Genomic DNA, 27,303 nt, shown 5'->3' with positions numbered 1-27,303 from the left:
ATGACGCCGGGTAAAGCCGGCCGGGAGCCGGCCCAGCCCCGCAGCAGGGCGGCTCGGGGCAGGGAGGCAGCCCGGCCATGGAGCTCTACCTGGCCGTGCCGCTGCTCTTCACCCTCCTGGCCCTCGTCCTGGCCTCCGTCTTTGTGAGGCTGCGAGGGACGGGAGGAGAAGGAGAAGGAGGAGGAGGAGAAGGAAGAAGAGGGGAGAGGCTCCGGGAAGCGGAGGAGCCGGGCTCTGAGGGGCCGGAGGCTGAGGGCGGCCGGGTGCCTGTGGAGGAGGTCGGGGCGGGCGGTGAGGGGAAGGAGGCGGCCTCCGAGCGGCGGGGGGACGAGGAGAAGAAGGAGGAGAAGGAGGAGAAAGAAGGGAAAGGAGAGAAAGGAGGCAAGGAGGAGGCTGCAGCAGCAGCAGCACAGCGGGGCCCCGAGGCTGAGCAGAGCCCCGCGGAGACCGAGAGCATCCCCAGGCAGCCTCCAGCCACCGAGCCCCGGGAGGCCGGGCAGCAGCAGCAGGAGGAGGAGGAGAAGGAGAAGAAGGACACCAAGGTAAGGCCGACACCGGGCTGGGGGCTGAGGAGGGCACGGAGGAGGCTTTGAGGGGGTTGAGGTTGCTGGGGTGAGGCTGGGGGGAGCGCTGCGGGCTGGGCTCCGCTGCCAGCATCCTCCCCACCGGAAAAAAAGAAGGGTGGGGAGGGGGATTTAGGGCTGGGGGAGCCTCTCCTCTCCCCACATCCAGCCCCAGGGGGTTGTCTCCTTCCCCCGGGAGCTCATCCAGGTGCTGGGGGTGTGGGGTGATGGTGCTCCCTCTCCTCGCCCTCTTTCTGTGGGTTGCCCCCATCTGGTCCCTTGCAGCTCGGGGATGCCTTTGGTGCCCTGCTGCTGTCCTTGCCCCCTAGGGAGGGTCCTGCCTCCCCCCTGCCTCCCTCCCACCCCCAGCAGGACGCTGCCCCCAAGCTCTGACCCCTGCTTGAACTAAGGGGGAGGCGGCGGGGGCTGCCTGCTAAATCCTCCTCCAGCCCTGGATCTTGTTTAAAAATAAAAGGGCGACCCGGGGGCCGTGGAAAAAGCGCCTGGCTTTGCTCCCGCCCGGCTCTGCCCTGTGCCAGGGGCTCAATCACAAGCCTAGGGGTCTGAGCTCGCTGCTCCTCGGCCCCAAAAAGGGGGAAGTGAGCCATGGGGTGGCTGCCGGCCCCGGGAGGGATGCTGCCCGCAGCCTGCTCGCGCTGCGTGTTTCGGCTGGGGAGCGCAGGCCCTGGGCGCTGGCGCCTGCTGGCTATTATTAGCAGCCTTTGTAATACTCAGCGACCGTGCCCAGGCTGCTGGGCAGCACGCAGGCGGACAGACAGCCCTCAGACAGACAGACAGCCCTCGCCACTGACTCACTGGATGGCCTCGGGGAAGTCCCAGCGGGCTGAGCTCTGTCCTGGGGTCTGAGGGCTGTGCCCATCCTCTGGCACCCCAACCCCTCCTTGCCTCCCGTTTCCTTCCCCGAGCCCCTGCGCCCTTCTCGGCCGTGGGCACGGCTCTCGAGCAGCTTTATCTGCCCCCCGGCAGGGTGATTTAGGGGTGCCTTTGAGCTGCTTTGTCGGGTTGGGAGCCCTGTGCGTGCCTCGAGCTGGCCGGATCCCAGCCGGGTTTGTTGGCAGCACCCAGCTGGAGCTGCTGCGGGGCCAGGGAACGAGCAGGGCTCCCTGGTGGGACGTGTCCAGAGCTCCCAGCACGCAGCTCCTCGCCCGTCCCGTTAGCTTGAGTCCTCTCAGGAATGTTTTTCCTGCCTTCTGGCTGTTCTTCAGCCCCAATTTCCTCGACCAGGCACCGCTGCAATCCTTCAGAAATGTGCTCAGGCAGAGGCGGCACCGTGGGGTCTGCTCGGGGCGCACGGGGAGGCTCCTGACCCCACAAGTGCCCTGGTGAGCCTGGCACTGGGTGGCCACAGTCTCGAGGGCACTTTGCCATGCCGCAGGTTTTGCCAGCCCCTCTTACCGCAATGCAAAAACGGGCACAGGACCCGAGGAGGGTCCTGGCCAGTTTGTTTTTTGCCTGCCAAATGATTCCTTTGGCTGTAGGAGCCAGGCGGGACGAGGTGCCGTGGCCCCCGAGCTGCTTTTTTTTGGGGAAGGAGCAGGACCAGGGGGCGGCTGCGATCTGGGCGGTGATGGAGAGCAGCAGGAAGGGGGAGGGATGCGTCCCGCTGCTGAGTAAGTGTTTGGGAGCGCTGCCCTGTGCGTGATCGTGGGGCTGCCAGCACGGCCCGGTGCAGGCTGCCAGCTTGGTGGGGGCTGGCGGTGCTGGGCAGCCGGCAGGGAGCAGGGAATGGGGGAAGGCATTCACCTCCCGCAGGCACCGCACCCGAGGGAGCGGGGAGTATCGATCCCATGGGCAGAGCAGGGCAGACCCTCCCCGGCGCTGCAGCCCCCCTGTTTTTGTGGGATGTTCCCTGTAAATGCCCTCCAAGCTGCCTTGATGCTGCTTTTCCGTAAAGCCCCGTGGATGGGACTGGCCTCGGGCAGGGAGCTGGCTGGGAGCAGCGTGAGCTTCGCAGGCTGCTGCTGCTGGGATCCAGCCCGGCCGTGGCCGTGCCGGGGGCTGCGGCCCCAATGTGACTCAGCAGAGGCTCCCAGACAGCTTTGGGGCTGCTCAATTGACTCCATACAGCAGAGGGCTGCACTCTGAGATCTTTCTTCCTTTTTCCTTTTATTTTTTTTTTTCCTGTCTGCTCAGCGGGTCGGGGCTCCCCGCAGCCATTAAGCGCTCCGCCAAGTGCTGACGGATGAACCTGCTCGGGGTTTGCAGCGCTGGCACGTCTCATGGCCGGCTGCAGCCCTGCACCCTGCTGCCTCCTCTCCCTTTGGGGGCAGCTGCCGAGCTCTGCGGCCCTCCTGCTCCCTCCCCACGGCCCCGTGCCCTGTCCCGGGGGCTCCATCTCCTGGGGCAGATCTGACAGAGAACGGATCAGAGGGAGAGGAGCCCAGAGCCCTCGTGCCCATCCGCTGCTGGCCGTGGTTCCCCTCCTCCCTGCTGGCTTCCATCACTGAAGGAGAAGTTAATTAGTGTGTCACTGGCTGTTCCCAGCCCCAGCTCGTTAAGCGACAAGGCGCTGCTGCTGCTGGAGTGCTCCCTAACGAAAGGCTGCTGAATCTGCAAAAAATGGCCCCAAATCTCCAATTCTCCTCTGAGAAATTCTCCAATTTCTGCCCTGCCCAGAGGCTGCTGCTGTTCCCCAAGGGTGGGCAGGAGGGGGGCACTTTGCTACCACGGGGCTGAGCACCCCCCCCGTGTCCCTGCTGTCACCCGGGGGGTTTCCACCTGCCCCTAACGCCGAGCCCGAGCAGCCCCGAGCACACCCCCCTGTTGGAGGGGAGTGTGTCTAATTAGCCTGCCTTTAATTAGCCCCTGGGCCAGGCTGTCCCTGCAGCGAGGTGGGGAGGGATGGGGCGATGTGCAAGCCCTGCTAGGGGGATGTGGATCCAGGAGGACTCTCCCGAACCCACAGAACTTGAATGTGCCCTGACTTTAGCCTGGCTCCATCCGTGCTGCTAATGAACATGCCACAAATTGGGAAGGAGGCAGGAAGGGAGGCAGGAGGTGGCGGCCCTCCGGGGAGCCCACGTGTGCCGTGCCCGTCCTTCCAGCCAAGCCTGGGTACGGCCAAGGAGCTGCACCAGAGGAGCTCCACGACCCGTCCTTGCCTGCAGCAGCAGTGCTGGGGGCGGCTTTGTGGGGTCAGGCCTGTAGGGTGCTGCCTCTCTCCATATGGGGACACGGCCCCGGGGCAGGAGAGCATCCCCACAGCGTGGCTCAGCTGCTTGGGCTGCCAGGAGGATGGGGAGCCGCGGGGTCGGGCTGAAAGGGAGCTGCCGACACAGCAGCTGCTCCTCTTTGCTAAACCCTGCCCCACGTCTTTCTTTCTTTCTTTCTTTTTTTTTTTTTTTTTTTTTAAGGCTTCCTCCTTTCCCTTTTCCTCCTGGCTTCTCTCCTTCTGGCCCCGCTCTGCTCTCTTTGTATTCTTTCTCTTGCAGAGTCTTGCATCAGGCTTGGATCAGAAAGCGCAGCCATAAATGGCAAGGCGCAGGGCCCGCAGCTCGTTCCAAGACCTCTCTCTCCCCGCTCGTTGCAGCCCTGGGACCTTCCCTTTGCCCGCAGTGGGGCTCTGCCTGTCCCCATCCTGCCCGTAGACACCGGGGCTGTCCCTTTGACTGGGATAGGGGAGAGGGACCCCAGCCCGACGGCCTCCTCGTGTCCCTAATGAGAAGGGAAACCCATTTGGGGATGGAGGGAGCGGGGAGGAAACGTCTCCAATCAGCCAGAAATGAGCTGAAAAGACCAAATGGGGTTGTGGTGGGGATCCCAGCCTCTTCCCGTGGCACCGAGCTGCCCCCTGAGCCTCTCCTGGAACTGCTCCCAGTTTAGGGTCGGGCTGGGAGAGGGCCCCTCTGGTGGCAGAGCCACATGTGGGTTTTTCTGGGGGGACAGCACCAACCTGGCACACCCGAGCTGCCTTCCCTGGGGGAGCGGGGCTGTGCCCAGTGCCACCGTGCCCCAAAAATCCCCGCAGGTCCTGTCCTCACCCCTGCTTTTCCCTGACGCCTCCGCTCTGGAGTCAGGCTCGCGTGCAGGCGTCTGCGTGCGGGCCGTGGAAACTAAAAGGGCAAAAGCACATTTCTGAGAGCTAACGAACGCCTCAGCTCTAAAGCCAAGGCCTGCCAGGAGCCAAGACAGCTGGATTGCCGCGTTGTTGGTTAAGGTAAACTGCTTGCTGGCTCTTAACCCTGCTCGTGGGCGAGGGCTGTGGCCATGCGGGCTGCGTTCCTCACGGCTGCCCCCGCGATCCCCTCCCCTGAGCTCCTGGCTGCCCCTGCTCCACCTGGTTCCCCCTCTCCACGGCCAGGGTGGGCTTCCCAAAGCTGCTCTGTGGGGCGTTTCTGGGAGCGGAGCAGGCAGGAGCTGTGCCAGGGGCCGAATCTGGCCGCCTGCAGCGGGGAGCAGCCGGGGGCCACGGGCACGTTCCCAATTCCCAGCCCCGGGGCCAGGCAGCTGCTGCCCCGCATGTCCCCTCGCCGAAGGCAATGCCACCTTTGTCTGCTGCAGCAGCTGGCCCGGACAGCCCGTGTCAATCCTCCTCCTGGATGTGAGCAGCCCCCCTACAGCTTGCGGCGCTTTTTGTCACCCTCTTTTTCTGCGGGGAGGCTTTTTTTGTTCGGTGTATGTTTGCTGATGTGAAACTAGGAACACGCAGGCTGGTGGTCGGAGCGCTCGGGTCTCCAAATCTCCAGCAGCTCCTGCTGCTCTCCGGCCCTGGTTTGCATTTCTTTGCTCCCTGCATCGTCCTGGGCTGTGCTTCGTGTAGAAAAGCCTGCTGGAAATCCGGGACCTGCTCCCTGGGGTGCAGTGATGCTCTTTCTCTCTGCCCCGGCTGTCTGGGCTGCGGGCACGGCGTGGGTTTTGTCCCTGGCTGCTGTTTTGCAAGGCTGCCCGGGGGCTGCTCCCATCCCCGGGCTGGTATTCGGCTGCAAGGCCACGGGGACGCGGCGTTCCTGCTCCCTGCCCACGCACAGCCGCCTCCACGGGCACCACAGGGCTGGGAGGGGAGGGCTGGGAGGGGAGGCTTCTGCCTCCAAGCTGCAGAATGCAGAAACCCCAGCCTGGGGGGCGAGAATATTTAGGGGGAGGATGCTTCCCTGCGATGGAGAAGGTTGGGAGCGGAGCTGCTCCTCTCCTATCATCCCCTGCTGCAGCAGCCTGCTGGGCTTTAGCATCCCCAAATCCCCGTGTGAACACGATGTGGTCCCAGGGTGGCAGGGCCAAGGGGGTGAAGCCTGCCCCCTGCGCTCCCCTGGGGCTTCGGGGATCCTCTCCCAGCTGGATTTTTGTGCTGGGGGTGCAGAAATGCTCCTCGGATGTGCGCCCAGGGCTGGGAGCGCTGCACGGCTTGGCCCCATGCGCGCCCCTTGGCAGCTGGCTGTGAGCAGACAGACAGACAGACAGACGGATATCAGAGCCAGAGCTGCAGCACAGGGGGAAGGGAGGTGCTGGCATCTGCCCCTGAGCAGAAAAACGTTCGCTCTCTCCAGCAAACTGTCGGCTGCCACGGGCAGGGGTTCCCGGCACGGCCAGGGCACGCTGCTGTCGCCTGCCAGCTTGGCAGCCCCGGCTGCTCCCGCTCTGCTCCCATCAAGTGGTGCCTCCAGAGGGTCAGGGCTGAAATATTTTCCATCCCTGGAGGTCTGGGACTCCTCTTCTCCCTCGTTCTCAGCAGGGACAAAACTCTGTAAACCCATCGGGGTTGTTCCTCCAGATCCTGGGGGGTTCGGCAGCGTTCTGGGGGAGAAAGGCTGCTCCCTGTGCTGGAAAACAAAGCACCCACGTTTCCTAATTGCTTCCACTGATAAATGCTGAGAAATTCTCCCTTCCCGATGCCTGGGAAGGGAACAGGCTAAAAAAAAAACCCTCCTGGGTGGCTCCTGGGTGGGTGAGGTCTGCAGGAGGGGTGGATGTGGCCAAAATGCTTCCTCGGGTTTAGCTGGGAGCATCCCCGGGGCCAGGGCCGAGCATCCCCTCCCCGAGGCTGCTCCTTTGGGTGCTGCTGGCCCCGGGGGTGTCGCAGCAAAGTGCCCATGTTAGGAAGCGTGGCCCGAAATAGCGGTGGCTGCTGGGGGCGGGGGGCTCGGCCAAGTGTCCTGCTGGGGAGCCCGAGAGCCGGGTGGCGAGGAGTGGCCGTGAATAATGCACATTCCTCCCCGATGACAAAGCAGCCCGGTTCTCCGCTGCATGCCACCACGGGGCGGTTTCTACAAAGCCGTGCACTGCGAACCCTGCGTGGGGTCCGTCCAGGTTTCCCTGGGGTCTCCGTCACCCCTGATTTTCCCCCTGTCCCCCCCCCCAAGGCTCCCCCACGCTCCCTTTCCCCATCCCACGTTCTTTGTCCTCGGCACGTGAGCCCTGCTGCTGTGAGCTGGGATCACGGTGGGTGCTGAGGGTGCTGTGGGTGCCTGGGTTTCGCCCGGGGGCTGTTTGCAGCCTTATCTCCGGGGCTGGCGAGGTTTCCTCCCTCCCTGCTTCCCATCTGCGTGGCTTCGTTCTGCGCGTACCGCAAGCGCGAGGAATCTGGGCTTGATAAAGTTTGTCGCAGCTGGTGGGAGGCAATCCTAAAAACTTTCAGACTTGCTTTGTGTTATAAAAAAAGAAAAAAAACAACGCACAAAACAGCCGAGCTGTTTAATTCCTGTGCTCCAAAGCCCAGCCCAGCCGGTGCAGCAGGAGCAGGGAGGTGCGTCCTGGGGTCCCAGCACGAATCCCCCGGAGCACGTGTACAGGGTGGCAGGGCAGGATGCTCCTTGTGCCTCTCCGTGCCCTGGACCCAGCCCAAAACCTGCCTCCTGCCCTCCTAGGGCTATTTTTGGTGCTTGAGGGCCCGAGGGAGGAAATGACTTTGATGGCAGCCCTGTGGGCACGGGGACCAGAGCAGCCTCCACGACGCGTGTGCGTGCTCGCAGCCGCTGCTGCGGGATGCCGGCCCCGGTGGGTGCGTGGCTGTGCCTGGGGGCTCCTCGCTGTCCCCAACTTTACGGGGAGGTGCTGGAGGTTTGCAGCCCAAAACCCCACTGGCACCCAGCAAGAAAGAAGCAGGTTAATGAGCATTTCTCGTTAGTGGGCATCCTTTTGGCTTCTTCCCAAAACGAGGCAGGGAAGGGGTGCCCAGCTGTGGGTTCTCGTGGCCAAGCTGAGCACGGGTTCTTTAGGGCAGTGCCTTCCCCTCACGGCTGCTCTGTCTTTTATCCCCTCCAGGAGGAAGATCCGGACTCAGAAAGTGAGAAGTTGGTGGTGAGAGAGCCGGAGGATGAGGATGGTGAGTGCTGAGGAAGCCAGCGTGCAGGGGGAGGCTCTGGGAGGCTGAACCCACAAGAGCTTGGGGCTGGTCTCCTTCCTCCAGACAACACAGAAGGGACCGACAGCCCAAAATGAAGGGAAATGTAGGGCAAGCAGGTACCAGGGTCCCCCCAACAACCCAAGGGCTCCCGTAGCTTGTATTTATATTTATGTCCTTATTTATAAATAGCTGGGAGCAGGCAAGAGCCAGGATTAGTGCCCAGAGCCAGGGTGGGCGAGGGGCAGACTCGCTTGGCTGCTCAGCCCCAGCTTTGCACCCCGACAGCCCCTTTTAGCTTCCCCTGGCACAGCACGATGGAGCTGCCCCAAAAGCTCCTCGCTCCCCTCCAGGAAGATCTCCAGGAGCTTTAGTCAGAGCCGCGTTTAACTGCTTAGGCAATTAGTTGATTGGAAAACGATTAATTGGCTCGTTGGGGGGACAACTGCTGGGCTAAGAAAATGAAACAGATGGGGACAAGCAAAGTGGGTCCGGGGGGACTCTGCCCTGCCCAGGGGTGCTGGGACGTCCCCCAAGCCCTGGTCTTTCAGAAGGGCGCGGGATGTTCCCCCTTCCCTGCCCCACTTTCCACCTGCCCTTTTTAAGGCTGCGATCCTGGCTCAGGAGGATTACACCTAATGCCCCGGGGAATCCAATTTGAAGCCCGGTGCCGTGCCCAGGGTGGGAGAAGCGCCTCCCCGGCAGGCAGGGCAGCCAGGGGACGCCGACTGCACCCGCTTGGGCGTCCAGCTGCTGGCGAGGGTGTCAGCAGGACCCGGTTTGAGGCACAAGGGCCTCATCCTGCCCTAAGGATGCTCGGTGATGTTGCTCCGCCAGGGTTTGCCTCTTTGGGCTCAGGGCTGTTTGGGGGCCGTGCCGCTGTGCGTCACCCCCAGGCGGCTGGGGCTCAGGTGGAGATCTTCATCTCGGGCTCGTGCCTTGCTCAGCATCCCCCAAAACCCAGGATGTCTCTGCGGGAACAGGCAGACCACCAGAGCATCCCGTCCCCGCTCCGTGCCATCCCACCCTTAGGGAGGGAGCAGCTGCAGAGCTCGGGGGTGCCCCCACCCTGCTCACACCCCTACAAGCCCAGGGTCTGTCGCAATGCGAGCGCAGGGAGATGAAAGACAAATATTGTCTTTAATAGGATCTCCGCGAGGCTCCCGGTAAGTAGGTCACCTCGAGTTCCCCTAGTGTTTTCGCCATCCCCGCGGAAGCCCTGCCTGCCGTTTTGGGTTCGTTTCCTGAAGTTTGTTTTCAGTCTGCAGAGAAAGTTCAGAAAACATCCAGCGGTTTCCAAAGCTGTGTGCTGGCTCTTTTTTTTTTTCGTTTTTAACCACAATACGTGGGCAGTGAGATAGGTAACCTCCTCTCCTCCCTGTTTGCTTCTTTTCTGGCAGGGCGGCAATGAAACTGCCCTTTTTCGGACAGGCCAAATCCCCAAATACAATTTATTTTTTTTTTTTTTTTGGCAGAGAAATGCGTGAGGGAAATGCTTTTAATTGTTCTTGAAATCAGGCAGGCTAGACAAAGGTAGTAAAACAGCTCCTGCTCTGCATCGGGGCAAGGAACAGGATGTTACACCCTGGGGTTTGTTTGCTTTTTTTGTTGTCCCCCCCAAGATCTCCCAGGGCAGGGCCAGCCCAATTTTCTTCCCGTGCACTTTTATGGCCACCCCCAGGGGCTGAGGAGCTGCGTTACCATTTCCAGCTGGCCAGGCTCGTTGGGCTGCTGGTTTGGAGGGGGGGTTTCTGTCCAGGGAAGTGGGATACGGCCAGGCTGAACGTGTGGGGCTGTAGGATCGGAGCACGGAGGGTTGGGTTGGCCAGGCTGCTCCCTGGCAGCGGTTTAGGATTAGAGAAATCGTAGAATCAGGGAATCTCCTGAGCTGGAAGGGACCCACAAGGATCAGCGAGTCCAACGCCTGGCACCACACAGGGCAACCCAAAAATGCTGCAGACCAGCAGGCGGCCGGATCACCAGGGCTTCACGGGAAAGCTCTGTAGGGTCAGAGACAGAGGCAGGATGAGGCTCTGGCTTTCCTGTTGCCTGGGCATCCCAAGGTTTCCAAGAGCTCCGGCAGCCGCTGCAGACATGTGGGAGCCTGTGCTTGGAGGAATCACCAAATCGAGCCCCAAAGAAAATCCTTACGGGCTGGATGGCCCAGAAAATAAAGGAAAGGTTCTGATGCTGAATCCCGGGAGCGAGGAAGGGAGGGGAGAGGCTGTGGGGTGGTGGTCACTGGGGCAGGGGAGACTGTGAGGCTGGAAGGGGCTCCCTGGGGCCAGAGGCTACACGGGTGGGGTTTTCTCTCCTGCCCAGGAGTCAGAGCGGTTTCACCACTTTTGGGGTCTTGTTGGTCCCCCGGAGGTATCACGCGGGGTATTTGGTTTGTGGATAACGTGCAGCTTTCCAAGGAGAGCGAGATAACATCTGCCGGCTCCTCAGAAGTGGCCCCAGGGCTCGGCGGGTCTGTGGCAGGAGCAGATGTTTTGTGTGGACGTGGAAAGAGCAAGGCTGGATGGATCGAGGGGAGGCAGCCCTGGGGAGATAAAGGCTCGCAGATAAGAGCCCGCAGCTAACCAGGAAAGGCAGCTGCCCCGAGCAGTCGCTCCTCCCGGGCTGCCCTTTGGATTCGCCCTCTGCTCCTGCTGTTTTCTCCTGCACGGGGGAAGATAAAGCAGGGAGAGGTTCTTAAAAGCAAACAGCGCTCCCACCAAATCCGACTGGGGAAGGATCGGCTTTGGCTCAGAGGCCGTGAGCTCCGGTGCTAATTAGCCCAGAGGAGGAGACCCCCGTGGCCTCGTCAGGTCTGCTGCTGTGACGGAGGGGGCTCAGCGCCAGCCGTGTTGGTGCTGTGGGGGTCTCACAGGCTCTGCTGTTTGCACCCCGGGGTGCACAGCCTGGCACCTCCTCTCCTCGCCAGCTTTGCCACGAGGGCTGCAAGCTCAGGGGAGCCGCTGGGTGATGTGACCCGCACCAGCTCTGCTCGGGGCACTGTCCCCTGAAAGGTCCCCTGGATGAGGAGGGGGAGAGAAGAGGAATGCAGGTCTGGAGAGGAGAAGCAGTAAATGCTGCCAGCTAATCAGGGCAGGATTAGCATGCCTGGATAAGCCGGGATGGGTCTGCGAGGCTCTTGAGGGCAGGCAGAGCGCAGCACGCGCTTCCCGTGCTGTGGGATTTGTGTGTCTGCTCCCAAAGCAGGCGGCTCGCTCAGGCCGGCGAAATCCCATCTCTCTGCTGCGATCCCTGGCACTGCCCGGGTTTTCTGGAGGCTCTGGAGCTGACGGCAGGAGTCTCCTGTGGTGGGGCAACCCGGGGTGTCTGTGGCAGCAGGGGTCAGCAGCTGCAGGGAACAAGCCCCCGGGTGTCGATGGTCACTCTCGGGTGCTTTCTGCCTCACGCCATCTCCTTTCTCTTCCTTCTCGCCCTCTCCAGCTGCAGACGAGGCGTTCTCTTTCAAATACAGTCCTGGAAAGCTGAGGGGCAACCAGTACAAGTCGATGATGACCAAAGAAGAACTCGAGGAAGAACAAAGGTACGTCGAGCTTCCTTGCTCTCCTCGCCCGGCCCGGTCGGCACCCCCTTGAAGCCAGCGGGGTGTGTGCAGCCCTCCACGGGTCCAGGCCTCTCCCACCCAGGAAAACCTGGGAACAAAGTCGTGCCGATCGGGGAGATGAGACACTGTGGCCCTACAGACATGTATCTGGGGCTGGTTGAGCTCAGACCAAATATCCCAGCTTGTCCAAGTCGGTGTAGCTCCCCCGGCCCCGTTAGCACCTCGCTGATTCCCGTCTGCTGCGGGGCTGCTCGCCAGCTTCTTCCCCTCCCTTTGCCCCAGGCTGGCCTCCAAGCTGAGGACGTGGGCATAGTTTAGAAATACCAGAGCGAAGTGAGTGTCTGGGGAGCTTTAGAGCTCACTGGGATGGGGCTGAGACTGGGATTGGCGTGTAGCAGGCCTGCTGGGGATTTATCCATCCCACGGTCCTGGCTGAAGTTTCCTCCTGAGCTCGAGCCCTGTCCTGTGACCACAACCCAGCTTTCTAGCTGATCGTTTCCCACTTCCCAGCCTGTACAAAGAAAGTCAGCCCCAGCCTTGCACCTGGAGCTGCAAAACGCTCTCCGGACCCAGCCTGGGCTGAGGTCCCTTTGTCTGGCAGCGTGAGGGGGGAGCCCTACAGCCCTCAGGCACCCCCAGCCTGTGCTGACCTGGAGCCTTCAAACCCCACAGCCGGGGGCTTTGCCCTACAAGCAGCCTTTGCAGAAGGCTTTGAGATGTTGTTCCCTCCCTCACCATCCCGGGGGAAGGGCTGTGGGGCCCGGTGCCCGGTGGTGTCACCTCCTGGGATGATTTGGGGGGGATTTGTCAGCCTTGCAGTGCTGTGGTTTGGTGCCACCGAGCCCCACATGGAGAAGGCAAGGACGGAGGGATCGCACCTCGCCCTGCATTGCTGGTGGTGTCAGGAGAAATGTTTGCTCTCTTCCTTTTGCTCTCTTTATCACACCTGGAGCACCCAAATGTCCGACACTAAGCAGGGCGGTGAGCGTGTTGTGTTTTCCCTCGGGAAGGGTGATGGTGGAAGGACCAAATGAATGTGAATGAGGCCCTGGGGGCGTGATGGGAATTGCTTTTCAGGATCCTGTTAGGCACCGATACAAAAATCTGCCCCTGAAGGCAAATTCAAACCCTGTGCACAGCGGCTCCCTCCAACCCGCTGAGCAATCACTGCTCGGGGTGTCAAGGATGGGAGTCCCGCAGGGCCTCGGGTGGTTCCCCCATGGCACAAACCCTCCTGCTGCCACCCGTGGCGCTGGGGACGTCGGCTGGGGACAGCAGTGGGGCTGGGATTTTGTGCTCTGGATCAAAGGACGGGCTCCAGGGGGTGGCAGACCCTTCCCAGGCACAGGGGACCTGCCAGGCATCGCTGCTCATGTCCGTCTGTAGCGGTCCCAGGGCAGGGCCGTGCACCTGGGACTGACAGACACTGCCTGGGCGTTGGGGTCTTATAGGATCTCACAGCATCTTTCCACCCTGAGGGCCCTCAGCAGCGTTTTCCTACCGCTCCTTTATTTTCTCGTCTCTCTTCTGTATTTCTGTTGTTCGTTTCTTTCAGGCAGCTTTGTGATTTTTTACTTTATTTTTTTTTTCTTCCCTGTCTCGCTATGTCGCTGGCTTATATTCTTCCCCCCTCAAAAAAAAAAAAAAAAAAATCTTCACTGTGGCATCAAGCAGCTTCTCATTTCAGGCCTCGCGGGTGGTGCAAGGGGACAGGGCTGCTGCCAGGTAAGGTCCCTGCTCAGCCCGGTCCTGCACCTTCCTCCCTCGGCAGCCCTGTCCCCCCCTCCCCGTCCCCGCGCCCCCCACGCTGTCCCGCACGCCGCCCGTGCCGCCGACCCGCTGTGACCCAGGTTTGCCACCTTTATGTTGCAGGATTGAGCTGACCTCTGATCTCACATCCCTGTAGCACGTACCTTAGGTCCTCGGCCACACACATTCTTGCAAACCCTTTTGGTAAGGACGCGCCGGCTCTCAGAGGTAGCGGTACCACCGGTAACGGCTGCTAACGTGTTGGTTTTGCTTTGGGGGCTCTATTTTTTTTTTTGGGGGGGGAGGGTTCGTTTCTGACTGCAGTTGACTGCCTGTCCCCCCTCCCTCTCTCCCCACCTCTCTTCCCTTCCCTCCCCATAACAGATTAATGAGCCCGCTCCCCTCTGCCTCCATCTCGCCTTCCACGAGCCCCAAAGGGACCAGGATCGAGGCTTTAGGTTTGGGTGCTCGCCTCATCAGACATCCCACAACTGCTTCTGTTGCCTGATTTGGGAATTTAGGGCTGCTGGGCGAGCTTGTAATTAGTCCTAGGGAACGGAGCTGGAGCTGGGGTGCTGCTAAGCCCCCCGTTTCCCCAGGGACCAGCAGGGACCCATGTGAAGCAGCTTGTAATCAACAGCCCCAAAATGCAGGTGGGTCCCCCAGGCCCCCTTAAAGCTGTTGGCATTTTGCTTGTCATAGCCCACAAGTCTTAATTTGGGACGTCCGATTTTGGAGATGCCATTGAATTCCTTCCTTTTCCAGGCAGGAGAGAGCAGGCCAGCAGGAGAAGGGGTTGTTTAACCGCAAACCCACTGCTGCTCCAAGCCACATCCCTCCAGAAGCTGCAGTTATCTCGCCGACTGCTCGCGGGAGCCTTGTGGCTTCGGGCTGGTGCTAAATCTGTCCTCAAAGGGGAAGGAGTGTGACCTCTACGGAGCGATGCGACTTCCTGCTCCTGGGCCCTTCAGCCTTAAAAAAAAAACCAGAGGGGCTCCTCGCGAGGGGAGGACGGTAACTGCTGCTGGCAAACACATCTGCTTGGGTGCTGGCCCTGCTCGGCCACACCTGGTGGGTTAGCGGGGCTTTTCGAGCAGAGGCACGTAGCGTTTGTTCCCCTGGGGGAGAAAAACAGTCTGGGCAGGAAGGGGAAGAGTGCAGGGGAAGGATGCAGCCTTTTGGTCGGGGCAGCGCAGCGTGGTTCCCAAATCTTTCTGCACTGCACCTGAGGATTTTGGCCATCGGTTGCCGGCCGGAGCTGCCGTGGGGCAAAGCAGGGGTACGGGATGGGATGTGGGGCTCGAGCTGTGCAGCCTGTGCCCGTCTGCCGGCCTGGTTGGGCATCTTGTGCACGTGCAGGAGGGAGAGGAAGGGCTCCCCGATGTGCTGCAGGGCCTGGCTCCCGTGGATGGGCTGCAGTGGTCTCTGCCAGCTGCTTTTCAGCCCTCCCCTGAGCTAGAAAGACGTTAGTGGGGTTGTTTTTGCAGTTAGGAGCATGATCAGGGCTGTGCTGAGCAGCGACAGCTGCGATGAGGCTTTGCTTTTAGTAGAAAACAATCAGGGGAACGGCTCCCTTGGGTTTTTGTTTTCGGTTCTCTCTGCAAGGCAGAGCAGGACCTGGCAAAGTCCTGGCTGGCCTCGGTGATGCCGAGAGGTCGAGCTGCCTGCGCTCTGTCCCTGCTGCTCTTCCTTTGGTGTGCAGGCTGGAAAAAAAAAAAGAGATGGGATCCCATCACAGAAAGGTCTCTCCTTTATCCTCTCTGGTATCTCAGGTTTAGGGAGAGGTGGGGTGGAAAGCCAGAGGCTGTCCCCTGGCCCTCCTGGGCACGGAGGTGAAGCTCTGGGTCCCGCAGTGACATTTCCCAATCAGTCAGCTGCCCTGGGCAGCACGAAGCCACCGAGATGCTTCTCACTGCAGCACCAGGCAGAGGCTGTGCGTGCGCTCCCTGCCTGCTCGGATGAAGTGTTTGTGGATTCGTGTAACTCTAAGCAGTGCTGGGAGATGAGTGGAAAGTCAGAAAGAGGACAGGAAAGCCCCTGACCCCACAGGGCCCAGCTGCGAGCAGGAGGGCATCTGCAGAGCTGGACAAAACCCTGTCCCAGCAGCCCACAACGCTCTGGATCCCCTCGAGCAGGGTCTGAGTGAATGGCACCAAACTGCTCAGGCTGCGCTCGTGGACGGGGCAGCTGAACCCCCAAGCACACTCCAGCCTCTCTCAGACTTGAGGAGAAGGCAGGAGGAGCTGCCTGGTTTCCTTTGCTAGGTTCCCAGCATCAGCTCGCCCTCCTCGGAGCAAGTTCTCCTCCTGGCCAGCCGTGGGTGGGCCGAGGAGACGCTGCTGGAATCCAGGCTAGACTTAAGCCTAGGGCTCAACTGCAAATTGGGATTCAGGCAAGGGGAGCTGGGTGGCTGTAAATCTCACCCTTGGTGCTCTTCTTGGTGGTCATTTAGCAACGGAAACCTGGCTCCTCCCCAGCTGGGTGCAGAGTGCTTCTCGGTGATGAGGCACTGAACAAAGCCAGGCTCGGAGCCTGCAGCAAGGCAGGGGGGGGCCGGCCAGAGCCTGGCTCCAGGGAAAGGCAGAGAGGAGAGGAGAGACCAGGGGGGCAGCTGTGGCTTTGGGCAGACCCGTGCCAAAGTTCAGCTGTGAAGCAGACAATGCTTGCAGCGATGGGGAGCACAGAAGGGCAGGAAGCAGCTGCAGGGCTTTAGCTGATGGACCTTGACCTATTTCAAACACCTCCGCTCCCAGCCCTCCAGAAAGAAGGGGGTGGGCTGATCTGGGGGAGGTTTTATTTCAGGAGAACTCCATCGGCATCTGTCCCTGTCCACCCCCTGCCTTCCATCACATTGCCCTGGCTCGCTCGCTTGCTCCCCTCTCTACAGCATGGGCTCTGGGCCTCTTTCTCCTTCCTTCTCTTCTGCCAACCCTCGCCCCCAGCCCAGCTTTGCTGTCCTGTCCCGTCCAGCATGGTGCTTCTTTTGTATGAGGGTCGCCGGTAAGTTTGGGCTTGCTTTGGGGTTTTTATTATTTGTTTGCTCTTCATCTCCTGCAGCACGATAGTCGTCCTGGGCTGAGGGAGGAGGAGGAGTAGTGGCAAGGGCTACAAAGACCAGGGCTGTGAGACTGCTCAGGGCAGGCTGGCCACCGCTTCACCGCAGCCACCAGCCTCAGGGATGGCACTGACTATAGGCAAGGCTTCCTCCAGCCCCAAAACACCATCGCCTGCCTCCTGGAGGAACACGTGTGCTTTGGGGCGCCCAGCGAGCTCCCTTGGTTCCATGCTCCCCCACAGGTGCCAGGGGTGCTGGTGCAAGGAGCGATCTCCTGGTGGCCCAGCAGTTCTCTGCCTCCAGCAGCTCCCTAGGGAATGTGTCCTCCAGCCTACGGGATGGCAGAGGAGTTGAGCTCTGGCCCTATTTATAGAGCATCGGCTTGAGTCACGAGTCCCCGGCGGCTTTAACCACGGAGCAGCTCAGGGCGCCTCCCTCAGAAATGCAGGGGAAGGGGAGGCCTGGAGGCCCCTTCCCTGTCCCCTCCTCTCCCATCCCAGAGGGGAAACTTTTCCAAGCTCCCCCGCAGCCTTTGCAGGGTGTGAGCCTCCAACCCTGCCGTGGGACGAGCTTTCAGACCAGACAGCAGCTCTGCTTTGAGCTCCCAGGGCTTTCCTTGCGGCTCAGGCCCCGAACTGTCCCAGCTTATGGCTGCTTCCCCGCACCTCCCTCGCCCGGCGCTCCCAACTTCTCTTCATTTGCTTCTGCTTAGTCCCGCGCGGCATGGGCAGCTCGCCGATCTGTCTGCTAACCCTCTGCGGGCTTGGGACAGCCTCCTGTGCCACATCGAGGGCTGTGGGGCAGCTGGGCACAGCACCAGGCTGGATGTGAGCTGCCAGCCCAAGCCGGAGCAGCGGCGCCGAGGGATGGAGGGGAGTGCAGGCTGCCCCATCCGTAGCTCTCCTCGCTGGTGCGGCTCAGGAGCGATGTGAAGGGATGGGCAGGCAACTGAAGGAGGTGATCACGGCCTCTGAGCCACCTTCCTGGCTGTGGCTGGGAAGCGTAGGAGGCTTCTGCCTTGAAACAGCGGTGAGCGAGGGCAGCCTGGCCGGCGGCACAGTCCCCGACCCCACAAACTCCTCGCCAGCCCCCGTCCTCGAGGTGCTGGGAGCTGTGCTCCCTGATCCCGCAGGCTCTGGCAGCCTTGGCTGCTTCCCTGGTGTTCCTGAGGAGCAGCAGGTACTTCCCGAGGTCCTGTGTACCTCGGGAAGGGAGGAATTTCAGATTTGTGTTGATAAAATCTCCCTTTGGTACCTTTCGCTCTCACTTTTCTCTTTTCTAAGCACTGTCTGTCTCCTTGTTCTGCTGTACCGGCCTCTCTCCGTATTTTACCTGTTGGCTGAAGCAACAGGCCCACAATTTTGGGACCACCGGGAACGCTTAGATTTAGTATGGCCTTCTCATATTCTTCCTGCAGTGCTGTGACCCTGGACGAGATCAGGGTATGGTCGCTACCAGAAATGAGATGGTAGCTGTCCCAGGGGTAGAGACGTGGGACGTGCTGGTGATGGGACCAGCCAGTAGCAAGATGGGGGGGAAATGCAGCAGTGCCTGGGGCCTTTCCTCACTGCTCTCGACCCTCCAAGGTCAGCCATAGCTTTGGGGTGAGAAGAGCCCAAAGCCACCTTGCTAGCCGCCCTCGCTGCCAGCATTGCAGACCAGAGGACTGGTGTTCCTCAGAAGCCGAGCACTGGCTTCCCCGCCAGGGAAAGGAGCTGGGAATGCTCCATGCTTCTGAAAACCAGCTTTCTGAGGGAAACTCTTCCTGAAAAGGGTGCAAGCAATTCCCAGAGGTGTTCAGAGCAAGGGATGTTCTGGGATCTTCTCCTTGGAGTGCAAGGGCCGCTCTGGAAAGCTCTGGTCTGTGGATGGGCTCCGGGATTTCCTGACCTCCTGCTGTGGAGTTTGCATGCACAAAGGATAAAAGCACGTGGGGATGCCGCCAGCCTGCCCTGTTTGTCAGTGCTGTCTGCTCTCTGAGGCAAGAAGTCCGTGCCCTTGTGCCAGTGCCACTGCTGAGCCAGAGTGAGGGGAATGTTTCTGAGCCCATGGGAGTGACACTCAATTTCCATCTGTGCTGGAGATGCTGATGGCAGACTGCAGAGGAACTGGGCAAAAAGAAAGGAGGGCTCCAGGGCTCTGAACTCCCCTCCAGAACATCCTCCCCGTGTCCCCAGCAGCAGAGGCCAGTCACCTCCTGCTTCCTGCACTGGTGGTCAGCCTCAGGCTCCAGTGCTCCCACTGCCAGCTCAGGTGTGGCACCTGGGGGTCTCGGTGTGCTGCCTCTGGCTGCTCTGCTGAGAAGGATGTTGTATGAGTCCCTGCTACCTCATTCCTCCCACGGAGATATTGCCCCAAGCACCTCATAGCTCAGAAGTGATGTCTTCGAGACCTTCAGCTCCCAGACCTTCCTTACAACCAGGGCCCTTCCCTTGTCTGAGCTTCTTCTTCTCCGGGTGTTCCTCGCACGTGGCCACGTCCAGCTGACAAAAAGTACAATTTTATATTAAATTCAAATAGGGGCGTCTAGCAAAAGCAGAACCTCACCTGGCTTGCCTGACGTGCTGCTGGGGGAAAGCACGCTGGCCTGGCTGATTTCACCATCTGAGGCAAATGGAAAGGAGGGAAGAGCCCAGGATAAGCAGAGGCTCACGGCTCAGCCTCTACCCCAAGATAATTAAGTCTCTTAGACTCCGGGGCAGCAATGCCAGAGCTTCTCAGCCCGGGGGTTACGTGGCTTTGATGTCCCTGGTGACAGACTGCCTCGTGCTCTTTAATCCCCCTCCCAGCTCGCTCCAGGAGCAGCCAGGGGTATCCCTGTTGTGCAGTGGGGAACTCATGGCTTTGACAGACGTCCTCATAAAGATCTCAGCCCAGCTGTCTGCCTGGCCCCATCCTGGAGGTGAGTATCCCTGCGGAGGGATCCCTGGCCCATCTCCCTGACACCCTCCATCCCTCCCCGCTCCAACGGCGGCACGCTGGAGGGGACCTCTCCCTTCTGGCCCCGGTGGCCACGAGCTTATGCCCTCATGCGTGAAATCTGATTACGCTCGCGTGGCTTGAGCGGGATGATCTGATCCTCAGCACTGCGAATCCCACAGAGCGATTATCCACTCCGGAGAATTTCCTTTCTTTGGCCTAATGGGCCAGGCACTGAGCCTCCCCAGCACTGCCTGAGTCACCCTGCACCCCCATGAGGCTTCAGCCTGCACCTCTCTGCTAGGATCCGGGTCGACGACTGCACTCACAAGGCAGCTGGAAAGCGGAACCTTTTGCAGAAGAATAAGGAAGAAATGAGGCTGCAACTCGCCCTCCTGCCCTAGCTGCCAGGAGCTGGTGACTTCTGGATGAGACTCAGGCGTTAGGGACCACGAATCCTGCTGAATTCAGGGGAATTAGGCTGGGGTGCATCCGCGTGTTTGTAAGTGCAAGGTAATGGGCGTTGTGGCTTCCTCAGCACAGGTCTCCGTGGCTGTGGGGAGCTCCCCAGCCTCCTGCTGGGTGTTTCTGGTTTTGGATGGTGGGCCATGAGAGATGCTGGGGCACTCAGGGCAGAGCATCTGCAGCGTTCAAGCTGGGAACAAAGGACCACATTCTTTTAGCCCTGCTCTGCTAACAACATGCTGCAAGACCCTGGGGAGTGCCTGAATGTCCCATCCATGAGACATGTCTCATAAACTCACTCTCCTTCCCTGAGATATTGGGAAAAAGTTCCATTAAAAGGAAGCCCCATGGCTTGTAGGCTCTGTTTTTTGGGGTTTTTGCTTCATTTCCACGATCAGACACATCAGTAGGAAGATCAAGAAAGGTCGACCTGCTCAGGCACATTGCTCTGTGAGACCAGGACTCGATCCTGGCTCACCTGGTTGCAGGTGGGAGGAGGAATCAGAGCTGGTGAGGTGTGCCAGCAGCCCAAGGGGGCTCTGCACAGGACGGCGAGGCAGTAATCCCTGGAGCTAACGGAGGTTTCCCATTAGCTGGGCTTCTCCAGCTCTCATCAGTAGCTCAGAGAGGTTGTCGTTTAGATTTGGTGCCAGACATGAGGATTGACACTTCTTTGGTTGGGTTTCAGCTATCCTGCTGCAGTTGATGAAGCGATGTGCCTCCTTAGGGGCTGAGGTTTGCAAACAGGGGCTTGCTGCCCCCAGAAGGGGGAAGCTGACTTGCCTCCCCCCAGACACACTGAGTTCTCCCCCTGCTCGTTTATGTGAATAATAATGAACCAACCTGAGGGGTGAAAGGACTGAAATGATTTCTCTTCTCTCCCTGTTTCTCTTTGCAGAACTGAAGACTATATGAAGTTGTCCCTAGCCTCCTCCTAAAGGCATCCCTTGGCATCTTTAAAGGCTTGAGAGAAATACCAAAACCAACCAAACACACCCATAAGAGAAATCCATAAGCCCTCAAAACTTGGCATCCCCTCTTGGTCTGAAGTTGAGTCCTTCAAAAACTCCTGTGGTATCAAGTTTGAGGAGATCCTGTTGTGTGGCTCCAGGGACCGGGGCTGGGCCCGAGGAGTGACTTGAGTTGTGTTTGGGGGGCTGGGATGTCCTAGGAGATGAACCTTTTTTCCCTCTCCCTCAAACAGAACCCAAATCGGATACCAAATCTGCAGCAAGTCCATTAGTTGTGTTCATCACCGTGTGTTAGCCCTGCCATGAAATCTGTGTTGTTCCTTTAGAGGGGTGGGTGAACCATAGCTCTTCTCCCAGACCAGCCTGGCCCTCGTCCCAGACCACAAAGCTGTTTCTCCCCAGAGCCAAACTCCTTTTTATTGCTGGGGGGTGGGAGCTGTCTAGGATTTCAGACGTACAGCGTTGCTCTATTTGAAGGATAAAGCAGGTCAAAGTGAGGGAGGGAAGCTGGTAGCTGGACCGCCCCAAATCTTGCTTCTGTAGTGCTTTTAGCAGAGAGCTGCTCTTGCGGGTAGAGGGAAGACTCGAGAGGTGCTGAGGACTGATAGTTTAGCGGTTCTGTTTGTGGTGGAGGTTTAGGAGCCCACACTTCGGCTGCTGTTGGTACTCTGGATTCACGCTTCCCTACTCTGGTCCCCAGGGGGAGCGATCTGAGGAGGTAGCTACGGTGTCACGGGGTCCCTGTGGCTCAGGATGAGACCTGGGGGGGTCCTGGAAGAGACAGCCTCCCTGCCCCTCTGCCCACTTGCTGTTCCATTGCCCTCTTCTCTTGCTAGCCCCGTGGCTTGTCCGTGGGAGCCAGAACTCAGCACCCCCCCCAGCTCTGTCACGTACAGGAGATGTGTTTGGCTGGGGGCATTTACCTGCTTCAGGCACAGCAAGTTTCAAACCAAACCCTGCTGGTTTGCGAGACAAGAAGAGGGTCCCAGCTCTCTAGCGATGCTGTAGGAACACCAGGCCGGCTGGGGATGCGTCCTTCAGAGTTTCTCCCTCACTGCATGACAAGAGCCTCTTGGCTAAAGCTGCAAACATATCAGAACCCCAACAGGCTGCTTTCCTTTTTTTTTTTTTTTCCTTTTTAATTCCTATGCAGACAATACTTGAAACCTTGTACACAGTTGTCCTTTCCAGCGCCTGGGGTTGGCAAACTCTTAATAAAAGGGCTCATTTAAGGAACAGCAGGAGACTTCAGCTTCGGAAGAGGCTGGGCTGCCCCTTCCCAGCCAACAACTGCAAGCGTGCTCGGTGGGTTGCGTATGAGCTTAGGCACACCCAGACCCTCTGCTTCGACATCCCTCTAGTACGGCCGCTGTCCCCCTCCGGTGCTGGCCGGCTGACTGTGTCCCAAGCACCCAACTATGCAAAGAATGCCTTATATACGTTGTGTTTCTGTTACATGGCAATATGTACATCGAGCAAAGTCTATAGTCGAGCCCAGGTTTTTTGCTAGTGGCGGCGAGTCAAACCATTTCTTCAACTCAAATGGCTGTCTGGGTATTTTTTACTTTTGTTTGTTTTGTTTGTTTGTTTTGTATCTGATGGTGGCTCTTATACCAAGGACTGTAATTCTAGTGGCTTGAATCTGTAAAAATTGCCTTTGTTTGGTCCAATAAACCTTTGAATAGTTTATTTGGTTTGTGCTTGTTCTCCCTGCCTCCAGCAGCTTGTAACTTCTCCCTCAAGAGATTTGTGTTGAAAATCTGGGTTTTAGGTTAGAGGTACATACTGCTTTCTCGTGCCTTTTACCCCAGAAGTGATTCCACTGACTTGAACAGGAATAGTCAGGCCAGTGGTGAAAGCCAGGGATTTTCTGCTGTTTCTGCTGGAGCAGCAGTGTTGCAGAAGGATCCTGGTTTTGTCTGGCTGTGGAGCAATTAGCAAAAGTCTCAAAGGCAGAGCTCTGCCCAGGATTTCAGCTGCTGTGAACACAGATGCCCAGCAGTTCCTGAAACATAAATCTCCTTTAATATGCCTCTGGCTAACTGTCCCAAAACTTCAGCTAACTATAAAAGTTTGGGACTGAAATGTCTAGAGGAGCCTAAGGGAGTTAAGAATGCAAATTCAATTCCCTATCAAGAAGTTGGCTGCTTTGAAAAGCCTTAATTATTCTGTCAGCAATAAGTAAAATCCTGATTTACCTCTTGAATCCAAGTAGCTTTGAGGACAGCACTTATGGAGAGAATGATTTTACTCACAAATGGGGTAGGTTTGATCTGAAGTCGTCAAGAAAATACAACCCAGAACACTACAAAGTTGTTTTACAAGGTCGCCTTTGATAGGAGAAGCTCCTTTATGAAATCATGTTCATGTTTTTGATGCCTTTCTCTTCTTTCCCAGGCTCTTTTCTCTCTATCTTTGTTTTGTTCTCCCTTTGTTTTAGATTATGTAGCACACAGCAGTACCAGCTCTTTTTTAATTTCTGTTTTCACATGCACAGCCGTGGTATTTAAAGTCAAGGGGATAGCAAAATGCACTGGTGTGTTTAAAAAAACAAGTGGGTATTGTTTGTGATCTTGATTTTAGAGGTGTGGAGACAAAGAAACGGGGCTTTGGGGAGCTGAAGGTTTCAGCAGTGTTGATGCCTGTGAAATAATAAGCGAGGGCTGCAGACCTGCGTGGAGCATTCCCAGCTGGCATGCATTTCCGACATGTGAGGCAAAGATGTGTATTGAATTTCTCCACATCAGAATGGAAATGTGCCCTCTAGTGCTCAGCAGTGATCTAAAATAAAATATTGATCGCTAACGACTGTGCTTCCCTTCATCTGGTCTGGAAAGCGCACTCGGTTGTATTTCGTGTGAGTGCAAAAATATACAAAAGAGGCAAACAAATCCAGGTGCTTGACAGCCTGTGGGCAGAGCTTTCTTGACCGGAAGATCCCACGTCATTATCAGGCTATGTTTGGCCTGGGGACAATTGCATTTTAATTGTAATACTATGTAATTGGCAAACGAGCTTCCTCTTGCCAGGATCCGCTTTCTTCCAGCCCTGCCTGCAGCAGTGGTGCTGGGAAGACAGCCAGCTGCTCCTGCTGGGGCTGAGCCTCGGAGAGGGGAAAACGCAGAGCCCCACTCATCAGGAGCTCAGCACGCGAAGGCTCCTCTGCCCTTTCCCAGTGGTCTTCTTCCATTGATCTTGTTCCTGGCATGATTGCTTCTGATGTGTTGATGCAGCGCTCTCTTCTTTCTAGCAAAGGTTGTGTCCTAGTTTTTCCTGTCAATACATATTTGTACTGCTCCTGTTACGGCAACAGCTTGCCTACATAGGACTTGCAGGGAGACTACCCCAGGTTGACTAATGACATGAATTTAAGTGGATTAATTACGGCGTATTAAAGCCTTATGCAGAAAACTGGCTGTGGCGGGGACAAAGGACTCTTGACAGGACGACCATGTGGAAGTAAAAGCCAGAGGCTGTATTTCCAGCCCAGGGGAGGACTGATGATGGTGAAGATGTAGGAGGAGCTGGGATTGCAACAAATCTGTGCTCTGAGTTGCCACGGCTGAATTGTGACCCCACAGTCCTTCAGGGACAAAATGAGCCTTGAAGTAACAGAAATTTCTTCTCCCTTGGTACAACCTAAAGCACCACAACCTCCTGAATTGTTTTAATCTCACACAGCAGAGTCAGGTATGAGGTGTGCTAGGCAGCGCTGCAATCTGATCTCGATCCTACAGGAGTCTGGTAGTGAGAATGTACCAGCCCAGATCAGAGCCACGGTGCACATTCATTTGGACCTAAAAAGTGATTTTGTAAACAGTTGCATTAATTCATGATGTACTTGAGAACACAATATTCCTGTACAGCCCACCCTTTTGTATTTCTGGGCAATGATCAGTAGATGAATGAACAATATAAACTCTTTTATAAAGATTCCTCAAATAAAGCACTGTCTGACAAATACCAATCTTTGGGCTGCAGGACATATAACAATGGTTAACTTCTTCAGGTTAGGCAAAAGTCAGGATATAATTTTTTATGGGGAACAGGAAGTTAATCATCAGCTGTGGGACTTCCTAGGGTTGTAAATCTGAGCTAGATGGTCTGTTGGTCAGACTCTGCCCACAGAGGAATCACCTTTTTGCTGTACTGACTACAGAGGCCATCTCATTTTTGACAGTGGCAGATCAACCCTTGAATCTAAGCAGATTTTATCTATGATCTTATCTTCCAGTGGCTGATTAAAGTCATGTCCACCCTGGAAGGCAGTCTAGTCTCTAGTTTTAAGGTAGGGTATACATTTTCAATTTGATGGTTATTCCTGAATTACTCTGTATCTGCATACGTATTCTCATTACAGAATGAAAGGACTCTGTGCTGATGAAGCTTAATGCGGTTTTGTTATAGGGTCTGCTAGATCAGGACATAGTGGCCTTACAAAATTCCACTTGTGGAGTTAACCTGGAACTTTGAGCATAGATAAACCCTAAGAAACTCTGAAGCTGCTGCTAAAGCAGTCAGTTTCCTCTCCATATATAAAGAACCACAGAGAGATCTGCAAGATAATTGGATAGCTGGGAGGGTGGGGGAAGGAGAACCAGAAGCTATCCCTTTCTCATCTCACACGGGCAGGTTTCCTGCTGTCAGCAGGGCTTGTAAAATGACCCACGTTTGGTTTCATGTTTCGTTTGACCATGGTGTGCTTGCTTGAAGTGCGTGCTGGGGACTGGCTATTCCTACTTCTCCTTTTCTTGTTGACAGGGTTCAGAGAGAGCAGCTGGCTGCCATCTTCAGGCTCATGAAGGAAAAAAGTGACACATTTGGAGAGATGTCTGAAGGAGACATGAAGGAGCAGCTTAGACTGTATGATATATAACCCTGTAGCCAGTGAAGACTATGCCCAGAAGTCATCTTGGCCCTTATGCAGGACACTGGAGATTGTAGTACTATAAACATGTTTCAGTAGTTATTTTGCATTTCCAGGTTGTTTTGCAAATCTGTATAGGTCTATGATATGTATTTTTAAAGACGTGCATTTTTTCACCCTTTTCATCATTTTTTCTTGAACTATCATGGCATTTTCATCTCATATAGAGATTTTACCTCTTTCTGGCTGGGCCATATGTCTCAGTCATACAAAACAGTTAAACTTTAAACTTTTCCCTGGTCATGCTTTGTAAGAATGAATTTTCAAACCTCGTCATTAATTGGTTTGAGACCTGATAGAAGCCAAAGATGATAACAGAACAGATTTAAAATGGATGAAGAGAATAGAATCATAAAACAATTTGCGTTGGAAGAACAAAAGGAGGTCTGTAGTTCAGCCTCCTGCTCAAAGCAGTATCAGCTATGGGATCAGGCCAGGTTACTCAGGGTTTTATCCTGTCGGGTCTTGAAAATCTCCATGGATGGAGACTGCACAACCTCTCTTGGCAGAGAGGCTTTCAATCCTACAGTTAGAAAGGAAACAGCCAAAGACAAAGCATTTATGCTCTGATTAGATGTGAGCTGCCATTCCCATCTCCTTGAAAGGAATACTTCATCCTCCTTCACACTGGATTTTTGAAACAAATCCAAGACGATTCCGGCTGACCCCGCTGAGCTCATCTTCATGCCTGTGAAAACTGCAGCTAGCTTCAGCCTGGAAGCAGAAACATCTCTTCGCCTCTTGACTCTGGTAAAAACAGTACAGAAAGGTGGCTGGCATTTTTACAAGGACGATTGTGTCAAACTCAGATCCTATTCTCCTAGTGTAAAAATTATGTAGGAAACTATGTGCTTTGAAAACCTCTGTGAACTTACCGTGTTTTGAACAGTCTTGACCGACCCTTGGTGGTTTGGACAGAGTAAATCAGTGAGCATTCCTAACTTAAACTGAATGTCTTCTTGTGTACTTCTCTCTCCTGTTAAACATTTTATTATCAGGAAGGACTTCTTGGTTTTAATAACTGCTGACAAAGGGAGGAAAAAATTTCTGACCCAGTTGTATGGAATGATATTTTCATATTAGGTTTTTGTTTTGTGTAATTCTTTTGAATCTGAAAATTGTACCAAGTGTTTCTCTATCTGGTCAGTTTCCCACTACAGCACATCCTATAATACTATACCATTTGACTTACAGGAATCATTTTAACTTTAAATGTTTTCACTTGAGTCAGTGTACCCTTATTATGAGATCAAGCTGGCTTTACTACCAAGTCATGACTTCACCTAAATGTTTTATCTGAAAATTCTCTCGTTCAACATCAATTATGTGGGCAAAGTTGTCTCACGTTAAAAATCAAGCAGACAGAAAGCTGCTGTGTGCCTAGCCCACTATTTCCTTTGTCAACCTGTACAATAGGAGAAAGGTAGGAAATTTTATGTGGGACTTCTCCCTCATTCCAACCTTGTTCTTTTCCAAAATTCTCTTTGAAAGAAAGGAACGGAGAAATAAGATTTGGATGATTATTTATTTAGTTAGTCTTTGTTTTGGAGACTTTGCAGTTTATTCCCAAAGTATTTTTTTATTTATTGTTTTACATTTGAGCCTTCCCTGAACAAAACCACTTCCTCAAACACCTCGGTTTAACTCCGTGCAGCAGCAACAGCCTCAAGCACGGAAGAACAGCTGCCATCAATCCCATCCCGCCACACCTCCTGTGGGCGGCGTGACCGAAATGTTGAGATGCTGCTGATGACAGGACAGCAGTAAAAGCCCTCTGCCGTTTACGAGGCCCATATTT

General features: G+C 56.5%; 1 protein-coding gene across 4 annotated transcripts; it reads left to right on the top strand.

Annotated features, from left to right (window-relative positions):
• Nucleotides 1-26,611, top strand: MXRA7 (matrix remodeling associated 7). Of its 4 annotated transcripts, XM_032199552.1 has the most exons (5): nt 1-542; nt 7,782-7,842; nt 11,299-11,398; nt 13,292-13,372; nt 20,506-22,267. In XM_032199552.1, the coding sequence occupies exons 1-4, from the start codon at nt 78-80 to the stop codon at nt 13,323-13,325; spliced, it is 660 nt and encodes a 219-aa protein (XP_032055443.1). In that variant the 5' UTR covers nt 1-77; the 3' UTR covers nt 13,326-13,372; nt 20,506-22,267. The 4 variants fall into 4 exon arrangements, with proteins under 4 accessions (XP_032055443.1, XP_032055440.1, XP_032055442.1 ...); XM_032199549.1 differs by lacking the exons at nt 13,292-13,372; nt 20,506-22,267 and adding an exon at nt 25,340-26,611; XM_032199551.1 differs by lacking the exon at nt 13,292-13,372.
• The last annotated feature ends 692 nt before the right edge of the window (nt 26,612-27,303 follow it).

This window comes from Aythya fuligula, chromosome 18, assembly GCF_009819795.1.
Source record: "Aythya fuligula isolate bAytFul2 chromosome 18, bAytFul2.pri, whole genome shotgun sequence".
NCBI lineage: Eukaryota > Metazoa > Chordata > Aves > Anseriformes > Anatidae > Aythya > Aythya fuligula.
Note: the sequence above shows the minus strand (reverse complement) of the source record. Positions and strands in the feature narration are given on the sequence as shown.